Source organism: Camelus bactrianus, chromosome 13 (assembly GCF_048773025.1).
Source record: "Camelus bactrianus isolate YW-2024 breed Bactrian camel chromosome 13, ASM4877302v1, whole genome shotgun sequence".
Lineage (NCBI taxonomy): Eukaryota > Metazoa > Chordata > Mammalia > Artiodactyla > Camelidae > Camelus > Camelus bactrianus.
Window position 1 is genome coordinate 33249654 of NC_133551.1, and position 12022 is coordinate 33261675.

Below are 12022 nucleotides of genomic sequence, written 5' to 3' on the forward strand. Positions count from 1 at the left end.
TATTCTTCTTGATTTTTCCGTCTGGTTTTCTTTTAGTTGTTGAGAGAGATAATCTTGGAGTCTCCAACTGTACCTGTAGATATGTCTTATTTCTTACTTTAGCTCTATCAGTTTTGCTTCATGTAATTTATAGCTCTTTTGTTTAGTACATGCCCACATTTAAGGTGCTGTGAATCATAGCTGTTATCAGGTAATGTCCCTCTTTATCCAATACTTTTCTTTGTACTGAAGTCAGGGTACTTTATCTGAAATTAATATAACCACGTCTACTTTCTTTTGATTAATGTATATGTGTTATATCTTTTTCCATCCTTCTATTTTCAGCCTCCTTATAGTATATTATTTGAAGTGAGTGTTTTGTATTCCATAGAGGTGCATCATGTTTTTAAATCCATTCTGCCAATCTTTTCTTTTTTTAATTGGTGTATGTAGACCATTTACATTTAATATTATTATCATTCTGCAAGGGCTTTAATCTGCCATTTTATTTTTTATTTGTTCTCTCTGCTTTTTGATTCTCTAGTGTCTTTTTTATGTCTTCCTGTGGGTTGCCTGAACTTTTTTAGAATTCCATTTTGATTTATCTGTAGTGTTGTTGACTGCATATCTTTGTATAGCCTTTTTAGTGACTTATAATACATATAATATAAGGCATTATATATATACATAACTTATCATGTATAAATATTGACATTTTACCAGTTTGAGTGAAGTGCAGAAATCTTTTGTACCTTTATGTCTTTTTACCCTGTAGGTATTATATTATATATTCTGACACTGTCCCAGCAGTAAGGAGAAGGGGTTCCTTGTTACTGCTACATACATGGGAATGGGTGCCCAGATTCTCTGTGTGGTCTCCATTGACATTGTAGGAGTGGGGGACTCATTACCTTCCAGTAGATATGAAAATCTCAGCTCCCTACTCTGACTTCTCTGACATCATGCTGGTGGGGAGTATTGGAATGGTGTGTTACAGCTTAGTGGGGGTCAGTCTAGCTCCCCATTTGGCCTTTGTGGCTGTGGACATGGGTGGGACTACAGTTTTTCATGTGATGTTTGGCTGGAGTAGGGTGGTTATTGTCTAGGAGTTTTCTGTTTTGCTCAGCTGTTGCTTTCTCGGTGGTTTGGCCGGGGAGAACAGGCTTTGGTGGTTTTTGTTGTTGGTGGTGGTGGTTTTTTTCCCCTGTGCTCTTTGGTGTTTCTAGATTGTGGGCTTCTCTAGCTCCAAATCTGGAGTATATTAAGTCAAGAAGAAATTTTAAGTAACTCATTGCTGTACTGTTCCTTGGGTCCTGAGATCCCTGTTGGTGTGCCTTTTCTCTCTCCACCTTTCAGAGTCATCTTGTGTTTATTTTATAAACAACATGAAGTGTTTGTAGTTGTAATTAGTGGGAATAATAGAGAAAAGTACGTCTACTCCATCTTCCTAGAAGTGGAAGTACCTCCTCATAACTTTTGAGGTTGAGTGCTTTTTCATGTGCTAACTGGCTATTCTTACATCTTCCTTTGTGAATGTCTTATCACCTTCCCCTTATCCCCCATTTAATTGAGAAGATAGTTTGTTTTTACGGTTGAGATGAAGGACTTCTTTATGTATTCTAGATGCCAGTCCCTTATTAAATATATCTTGTAAGTATTTTCTTTTAGTGTGGCTTGCCTATTCATTTTCTTAGCTGTTTTTTTGGGGGGGGCATTTCATTATTTACTTAAATAATTTACTGAGGTAAAATTCACAGTCTAGAAATTAACCATTTTAAAATGAACAATTCTTAAATTAAAAAAAATGAACAGTTCAGTGGCATTTAGTACATTCACAGTGTTCTTAACTGTCTTTTGATGTGTCAGATTTTCTTTTATGATTATCCCTTTCTGTCATGTTTAAGAAACCTTTGCATACTTCCAAATTTTGAAGACATACTCCTATAACTCCTTCTATCAGCTTTATAGTTTTAGCATTATTGTTTATATCTGTGATCCGTTGCAAGTTCATTTTTGTACATGTTATGATATAAGGATTAAGATTCATTTCCACCCCCATATAGATAATTTTTTCAGCAACAGTAGTTGAAAAAGATTTCCCTTTCCCTGATGAATTTCTTCTTTCTCTCTATCAAGAACATTGTGATAGTGTATTATGTACTTGGTAGAATGGCTAAGATAGAATGCTTATGAGAGAAAACCATGAATTTTAGGGCTTAAAGACCCAGTTTAAATTTTTGTTCTATCATTTTGTGGCTATTTTATTTTCAGAAATTAATTTATTTGAGCACAATTGCCTTTACTTGTAGAATTGAAATAGTAATTATCTCTAACTTACAGAGTTTGGGGAGGCTTCAGTGAGAATACACACAATGATGATGATAATAATAGCTACTATCAATGGGTAGAAATCAAAGTTTTGGCAAGGTCGCACCCTCTTCAGAGGCTCCCTTCAAAATCAGTTTCTTGCCTCTTCCAGATTCTGTTGGCTGCTTGTGGCCACATCATTTCCATCTTTAAGACCAGAATCTTCAAATCTGTTTGCTGTGTCTCCGTATGGCTTTTGTGTGGCCCAAACCTCCCTCTTTCTTCGATATATATGATTACATTTAGGACCGACTAAGATAATCCAGGATAATGACCCTATTTGAAGGTCCTTAATGATGTCTTCAGGCACTCTTTTATTTTATGTTTTATTTGTTTATTTATTTTCACATATAAGGTCCGTGGATTGGGATGTGGAGATCCTTTGGAGGGCCATTTTTCAATGTATTGCAGTGTGGTTATACATTTTTACTAGGATTATCAACAACAGCGTACAAAGTAAAAGCACCGTTAAGAAGCTTAGCAATGAAACTTTCAAACTATAAAAAAGAATTCCTTCAACGAGCATTTTGTCACTGTAAAGTATTATGGAACTGTTAATTATCTTTACTGTTTTTATGTGAAGGTTATGGGCAGAATCTAAGCAAGAAGATCAAAGAGAGTATGACCCGAAGCATAAAGGAGTATGAGGCCAACACCTTGTGGTTTCTTTAGTGCATCTGGCTGAATATCTGTTGACATTTTAGAAATAACTAGGTCACAAACATATTATATTTTAAAAAAATAATAAATTTTCTTTGCTTAAAGTTTTAAAATTCTTGCATCCACCTCTTCCTTTCTACCCACCTCTCATGCCCACCCCTCTTTATAAAGGTGCCCCTTACTGAAGCAGTGGATCCAGTGGATTTGGAAGATTACCTCATTACTCATCCCTTAGCTGTGGATTCTGGGCCTCTAAGGGATTTGGTTGAGTTCCCTCCAGATGATATTGAAGTGGTTTATAGTCCTAGGGACTGCAGAACCCTTGTTTCAGCTGTACCTGAAGAAAGGTAAAGAGACATTTACCTATTTCTGGGTTTTGGGTAACTATAGAAAGGCTACATTCCATTTTTAAATTTAGATCCTATTTCTTGTGGTTGTGTTGTTTCCTGTTATATGAACAAGAATGCAGCAGTCAAATTCACAAACATCAATGCTTTCCTGTCTAAATTATAAAAAATTTTCTTTTTTAAAATAGTGAAATGGATCCACATGTTAGAGATTGTATAAGAAGTTATACAGAAGACTGGGCAATTGTGATCAGAAAGTAAGTTATATGTTTATAACATTTAAAAATGCTGAGTAGGATCTATAAATGGATTAAGGTGGATAAATACTAATTATGAGACCTGAAAATTCATTTTAAAAAAGAGCTGAAAAAGTAAAAGGACCTTGCATATAGATATTTTCTCCTTAGGAGTTCCGCAACTACTTTCAGTGACTTTCCTTTTAAAATAATAGGTTCGTGGGGCTAGTATTTCTGTATTATCATGGATCATTAATAACTAATAATGATAATGATTTGTGGTTTAATTCTTTTTGAGAAATCATGAGTAAGTATTGATGAATAATTTGTATTTCTCAAAAAGAATCCAATTTATTGAAACTTAAATGGTTAAGATAAATTTAACAGCTAGTTTTCCAGATTGAGCTGTTTGAAAGGTCTCTACCCGTTATCAACTAACTGAATATTTACAGGTCCTTGACGTGTACATCCAATCAAGTAAATATTTGTAAAAAAAATAATGTTTTGTTTTACCATGGAATTAATTTTTCTAATGGATGGTGTTTGAAATATCAGGTCAGACTTTTCTTTTGCTGATTTGCATAATGAAGAAGGGTCTTCATACTGAATCTTCTTAGCCTTATTGTATTTTTCTAAAGGAAATATAATGACTGAAGTAGTGGAGAATTGCTATGACATTATATTTTTGAGACATGAAGTTATCTTTGCTAAGTTGTACTAGCAACAGCGATGTATCCATTGCTTATTGTTTTGCCCTTATGGCTGCTGTCTTATTTCACTGCGTTTAATATTGTGCTAAGCGTCACTCTTGGGGATACTGCTGACATGCTTTTTAGTTTTAGTGTGACCTAATAAAAGCACAGTCGGCTACCCTTTATAAAGAAGAGCTGTTTTTATGAACTTACAATTTTGATAAGTATTACAGTAGCCAGATTTTAGACATTACTGAACATATATGCAAAGAGGTAAAGAGTTTTATGTTCCTCTGTCACATAACTCAAAGTCTTTACCTCTTTGCATGAATGTTGGAAAGTTATAATCAGAAATCCTAATAAAAAGAGATTAGTTGCAAAATATATTAACCTCAGAATCATGGGAGTCTGCTACTTAATTCTAATCATGGAGTTAACGGACTTGATTTAGACAAGAGGGTAAGATAGTAACATTTATGGTTATTTGCTATATGCTAGGCATTTTATTGGATACTTTACACTCACTTCATCTAAGGTTTCAACAGATAAGGTAGCTCAGGCTCATAGTGGTTAAGTAATTTCTTTGAGGTCCCATTAATCAAAAAGTGGGATAGCCAGGAGTAGAACCTAGAAGCATCAGATTCTAATGCTTATATTGTTCTTTTATACTAGATATTATTTATTATCTGCAGTGGTAGGCAGATACAGTATTTCCAGACAAATATGGGTTTACAAAATAAAAAGTGAGCATTAGAACCTAGAATTGCCAACTATTTGATGAAAACCACTTGAAAGAAAATTATCAAACTACAAATAAAAGAACTAACAATTTAGGAAATAGTTAATAGAATATAGATCAAGACCCATACGTGTAACTAATATCCTCAAAGAGATGTGAAAAGATATGGTAACCAAATAAAAAAATCAACTAGTTATCTTTGGAAGTGAAAATTTTGTTCAGTGAAAAAAAATGTTAAAACTCAGCAGATAAGCTTAATGGCAGAGTGAATGTGACTGAAAAGTGGAGTAGTAAGTTATAAGAGGAAACCAAAACATTTTTCTGTAATTCAGCACAGAAGGGTAAAGGGATTCAACACATACTAATTAAGAGGCTGGTATTTGCCAGGCACTGTGCTAATCAATGATGGTACAGCGGTCAACGAAACTAACTCCCTGCCCTCATGGAGCCTACATTCTACTTGGGGTTGAGGGCAATGACAGTAAATAAACACAGATAAATACGTAATACATGTGGTGAAGGCAAATCTTGTAGAGAAAAAAAAGTAGGATAAGGGGGATACGGAGAGCCAAAAATAGGTGATTCTACTTTTTATAACTAATCAGAAGAGGCCTTCCTGAAGAGATGAATTAGAGCAAAGACCTGAAGGAAGCAAGGGAATAAGCCGCCTGGATATCTGGGGGAAGAGTGTATTAGGCAGAGGGAAGAGCAGTACACGCAACGGCTCCATATTGGAAGCTAGGAATGTTCAAGGAATACTAAGGAGGTCAGTGTGGCTGGAACAGAGTAAGTGAGGGAGAGAATGCCAGGATATGAAGTCATAGAAATGGTGATGCTGGGTGGGTAATCATGTAGAGCCTTCTCATAGCAACTGACTAGAAGAACAGAATGATAATATAGAAAAGAGTATTGATCATGAATCATGTCATTCTTCTCAGGTCTCTTGAATTTCATACTATCAATTTTTTAGGACATGAAGCAGAACACAACAGTATTCTGGATTATTAGAGTATCTTAGATATGCAACTTCATGAATTAAGCCCCCCCCCTTTTTTTTTTACTATATCTCATTTTTATTAAAAAATACAAATATATGTATATGCATGTATGTATATACTTAGGTATATGTATATACTTATGATTATACATATGCCCAGGAAAAGATCCTAAACACTAGTTCAACACTGATAATCTCTGAGTAGTAGAAATATAATGATTTTATTTTTATCAGTCTGTATTTTTAAGTTTTCAGTAAGAAACATGGATTCGTTCTGTAATACTAAAATGTTATTAAAGAAACTTTTTCATGTAGAAAAGCAATAGTGCATTCTGTCCTTTAAGGAAAATAAAAATGTTTCCATTGAGAAAAATGACTAGAAGATAGCTTAATAACTGGTAATGGTCTTTGGCTGTTAAGTTTTGTCTATTTGTTTTTAGTCTACATGGTGTAAAGAGGCAAACAGACCCGTGTTTGAATTCAAACTCTGTCACTTTTCAGGCATTTTTACACAAATTAAGGCACTTTAAACATTTCATGAAAGATTAAAACACCTTCTGAGTAATATCTTTCATATTGCTATATTGAGTATTTTTATTTTAGTTCTTCTAGAGAAAAATGCTTTTATTTTGTGATTATGTTGTGATGTGAACATGATGTAGCTGCTGTGCAATACCTTTAGCAACAAGACGTGTTGTGAATAATTCATATCAAGTGTGATTCTTTACTATTTCATAAATTGACTGATAGAACCATATCATCCTCTGGTAATTATGATTTTTTTTTGCTCCAATTAAAAATTTGCCCAGTTTGACTGTATGGGGTGTGGCACAGTAATTGCTCTTTGATCCTACTGTCTGAGATTCTTGGATATTGGATTGTTAAGGAGTAAGTTTACGCTAAGAGTTATTCTTAGACTACTGCATAGATCATATAACAATATATGTTAATTAAGAATGTATGTACATAGTGCTATAGATCTTGCTATTTCTCATTTTAAGAGTCTGAAGCTTTAGATTGTTTAAGATCTTTTGTACATAATGAGATACAGCGAAAGTTTTTTGCCTGTTTGAAATTTTAAGGTTTTGATTCTCTGTATGTTTTTTGCCTTTTTAAAATTTGCATTGTTATAAATGCAGTATATACTTTCTACTCTCTCATTTTATTCTTTAACCCCGCTTTCCATCTTTTCCTTTTACTGACCAATTCTCTGAATTGAAAGTACAACTTAAGTTATACCCACATGATTGGCATGGAGAAGAAGGACTGTATGATTTACTTTTGGAAACTCAATCTGCTTTCTAGTTGGATTAAAGGAACTTTGAATGGAAGTTTTCTTAAATCTCTGATTAAATGTGTAATACACTCAAAACTGCCACATCTTATTATGTAAAGAAATTATGCAGAGAATAGTTGCTTATTACATAATGATGATGGAAAAGTTAAAAATTTTCAAAAACTGATATTTACTTAACTATTTTATTTTGAATAGATATCATAAACTGGGAACAGGATTTAATCCTAATACATTAGATAAACAGAAAGAAAGGCAAAAAGGTTTGCCAAAGCAGGTCTTTGAATCTGATGAAGCTCCAGATGGCAACAGCTACCAGGATGAACAAGTAATACTTTTATTTTTAAATGACTATAAGAAGTTATTTTAAAATAGTTAATTTTTTATTCATTAATTAATATATGTAACATTTTGCATGACAGGATGATCTTAAAAGACGTTCAATGTCAATAGACGATACTCCAAGGGGTAGCTGGGCCTGCAGTATTTTTGACTTGAAAAATTCACTTCCTGATGCTTTGCTTCCCAATTTGCTTGATCGAACTCCAAATGAAGAAATAGACCGTCAGAATGATGACCAAAGGAAATCAAACCGTCACAAGGAACTCTTTGCTTTGCATCCATCACCAGATGAGGTATAGATATTTGGATATAAAAAAGCAAATGATTATTAAGATACATATTTTGGGAGTATGAATTGTATACAGTATTATAATAATGTAGAGAACAAAACTTAACTAAAACATAGCAATGCTTTTTATAAATGAAACATAATTGATCATACTTATGATCTAATGACTCCTGTTAGAGGATAAATAGGCCATTCATTTCTGTGTTCAGTTGTGAAGATTAAAAGTAGTAGATTAATAAAATAAGTTCCTAAAAAATAAATTGTAAAGTGTTGAAATATGGTAAGTGCATTCATTTTGGTGTTGCTTGTCAATTTGTAGGAAGAACCAATAGAACGACTTAGTGTTCCTGATGTGCCCAAAGAACATTTTGGTCAAAGACTTCTTGTAAAATGTTTATCATTGAAGTGAGTATCTGTTTTGTTTACTATATAACTTTTATTTACTGGAATAATATTTTGAGTACATATATAACAAAATCCCAGTAGATTTTATACTTGTGTTTGTGTCCTTTTGAAAAGTATCATTCTATACATAATTTTAAATGCTAACTAAGTATTTAATCTTGCCTATGAAACTTAGCTTTAGAGCATTTTTGGCTCACAGGTGAAGATGATTCTTTGCTTCACTATGCAATTAGTCTTAAAATTGGAAAAATATTCACTGAGATCTACAGTATTTTATCAGACACTGTTCCTGGCTTGGGGAATATAAAGATAAAGTATCTTTTTTTCTTAGGGTCGATTTTATATTTGTTACATGGTAGACTTTTTTTTTTTAAGATTTTGAAGTATGCATAAATGGTTGATTTAGACTTTGAAAGATATACATGGGAAAGTGTGTTTCAGGAAGAAGGGTAGCATAGATGGTGTAGCACCAATGTAGAAAAGTACAAGGTATTGAGAGAATTTATTTTTGGAAAGAGATTTCTCTGCATTGTGTATTTTATATTTATTTGTTAACTTCTTCATCCTTTTCCTTCGTGAAGGTTTGAGATTGAAATTGAACCCATTTTTGCAAGTTTGGCTTTATATGATGTCAAGGAAAAGAAAAAGGTGAGGCTATATAATTTGAATGTAGTCTTTTGTTACAATCATAGATTTCAGAAACCTGTTTTTAAGTAGTTTTATAAGATAAATTAGTAATTATTTTTGAGAATTATTAAACATGAATTTTTTAAGAGAAAACAGAAATTTAAGACTTATTAAGTATTTTCTTACTGTAAGTAGTAAAGTTGACCTAGTTTTTATTTCATTGAAAGAGTTCCAAAAGCAAGTAGCAGAAGCGACTTTCTTTTAATTTAAGAAATAGAAAATATAATTTTAAGCAAACAATGTTATAAAGGGTTAGAATAATGGTAACAGTGAATTTATATTGATATAATTTTGAAATTCTTACTAGCTGAAAGATCATGTATGTATATTTTAAATATTCTTGCCTAAGATATTGCCCTTAGATTTGCCATCATATCTTTATTACGCTTAGGAGTTTTTCAGACCACTATTTCATACAGCATTTCAATATCCTAAGCCTAATGTGTAGTAGAAACTTGAAATGCCTGTAGTAACTTCTGCTGTAAACAGTTATGGGTTTCTATAGCAGAACTCTACTTCAGCGACTTGTATTTGCTAAATCAAATCTTCTGAGATATCATTTATATAATTTTTTAAAGACTCATTGGAGTAATTCATCTCAGTGATAATTTCTTTGTAAAATTTCTAATCAAAAGGTTGCATTTCTAATCAAATGAGCTTGGGATATTGTTTTTCAGAATATGTTTTTGCATTATATTTCCAAATTGCAGATTTTTTTTTGCTTTGATTTAGACATGTAAAGATTGGTCAGTGAAATATATGGGAAACTGTATGTTAGTATAATGCTCTAGTATCTGAAGTATTTTAAGACTGAGTACGTATGATTTTTGTGTTTTTTTTTAAATGCACCGATTTTAAATTTAATATATGAATATATTTTTTAGATTTCAGAAAATTTTTATTTTGACCTTAATTCTGAGCAGATGAAAGGATTATTACGTCCACATGTACCACCTGCTGCCATTACCACCCTGGCAAGATCAGCTATTTTTTCTATCACTTATCCTTCGCAAGATGTTTTTCTTGTAATAAAGGTGAGAATAATGCTAAATGTGTTTGTTTATTTGTGTTGCATCTGTATGCTTGTATCCTTATCAATATTGTAAGCTTTTCAAGGGCAAAGATTTTATCTTTACCTATTTTTTCATCTTAATATTTCTTAATAATTTTGGATGTACACTATAGGTACTACTAAATTTTGATTTTAAGGAATTGGTTCATGTGATTGTGGGAGCTGGCAAGTTTTAAATGTGTAGGGGAGGATGACAGGCTAGAAATTCAGGTAAGAGTTGATGTTGTAGTCTTGAGTATGAATTCTGCAGGGCAGCAGACTGGAAACTCAGGCAGGATTTCTATGTTGCAGTCTTGAGAATTCCTTCTTTGAGAAACATTGGTCTTTGTTCTTAAGGCCTTTAACTAACTGGATGAAGCACATCCACAAAACGGAGGGTAATCTGCTTTACTCAAAGTCTACAGATTTAAAAGTTAAGCACCTCTAAAAAATACCTTCACAGCAACATTTAGACTGATGTTTGATCAAACAACTGAGCATCATAGACTAGCCACGTTGACATATAAAATTAACCATCATAGGAGCTATCCTACTTTATCACTCAGTTCCTAAATTACATAAATACTAAAATCCCAGTCCCTGAGATCATGCAGCATTATGATTTGACTGCCAGCTAATTAAGAATAAAGATTACAAATTCTAAAATCTGAATATTACTAAGATACTTAGCGTAGGGTAACTTAAGACTAATTTACTTGAACTTGACCTTGACTTGAGAGTAGCCTAAAATATATTCCTTAATCATTTTATCTTTATTTATATAAAATTATCATTAAAAGGTAATGAATTTTATAATAAGGTTATAAAGTGGATTGTCATGAAATGAATTTTATTTACCCACAGGAATAATGTCCTAATTTGTGGAAACATTCCTATGAATTCAGGTTAAAATAAATCTTAGTTACAATGAACAGTCCTACAAGCAAAGATTTAGCAGCTGTGGTCTTCAGAAACTCACTGAAGAGTAAAGTTCCATCTATTAATACAATTGATAAATGTATTTTGCAGATTTATTTTACATGGGAAAATAGTAAGTTTTCATAAAATAAAACATACTTGAGGGAATAAGCTGGAAAGATAGAGATGATGATTGGTATTCTGGCTGCTTGAAAATGAAATTATACTATATGATCTCAGCTGTGTAAAATATATACACACACACCTATACACACATAAATGTTTGCAAATACATATGAAAAGATTTTTCTATAATTTCAAAAATATCAAGAAGTTAAAATGTTAAAAAAAATTTTAAAGAAAATGTATTTATGAGGTTTTCTTAAGTCGTAGTCAACAGGATGTTTTGTTTTTTGAGAGGAAAAATCCCTTTGACTTGTGTATTTGTTATAGCTCTACAAGAATAAAAAGGCAAAATCCCAGGGACATACGACAATAAACATTTTGTAGTTCATGCATCTGAGTTGTCTGGTGGTCAGCTGATCTAGGCTATACTCTGTTAGGTGGCTGTGCTCCTTCCAGATATCTGTAGATTGGCTTAGCTTCTTTGTATGTCTCTCTTCTAGCCGGCTAGACTGGCATGTTCTCACGGTGATTGCAGAAGTGCCGAAGAGCATACCCAGTTGCACAGGCATTTTTGTAGCCTATGGTCACATCACAGCAGCTAACATTTTTTTGGCCAAACAGGTCACATGACAGAACATAAGCTCAAGGAACTGTGATATGTACTTGTCCTCTTTATTTGAAGGAATTGGCAATGTCATATAGCCTGAGAGGGGTAAAGGGAGGGTGAAGAGTTGGGACTGTTAGTGTAATCTGTCACTGTCTGCGATACTGAGATTCTGACTCATCTAGAATTACTAATTCCTTGCTCACTTTTGTGCCTGGTTTGTTAGCATGGTTACTTTCTGGTAAATATATGAAGGGGTGATACCATTATGTTTGGATTATTGTTTACC

The 12022-nt window shown here is 32.9% G+C and overlaps 1 protein-coding gene across 12 annotated transcripts in view; it reads left to right on the forward strand.

Annotated features, from left to right (window-relative positions):
- The window catches only part of DOCK7 (dedicator of cytokinesis 7), a 176819-nt gene that overhangs the window by 25766 nt on the left and 139031 nt on the right, over positions 1–12022 (forward strand). For all 12 annotated transcript variants that reach the window (XR_012511209.1, XR_012511208.1, XM_074376358.1 and 9 more), the window contains exons 3-9: positions 3178–3353; positions 3542–3610; positions 7510–7639; positions 7734–7946; positions 8262–8347; positions 8929–8995; positions 9919–10068. Coding sequence is in view for 10 of the 12 variants with exons in the window: in XM_074376358.1 (XP_074232459.1) it covers positions 3178–3353; positions 3542–3610; positions 7510–7639; positions 7734–7946; positions 8262–8347; positions 8929–8995; positions 9919–10068 (891 nt within the window). In the remaining 2 variants the exon portion in view is untranslated. The remainder of the gene's footprint in view (positions 1–3177; positions 3354–3541; positions 3611–7509; positions 7640–7733; positions 7947–8261; positions 8348–8928; positions 8996–9918; positions 10069–12022) is intronic.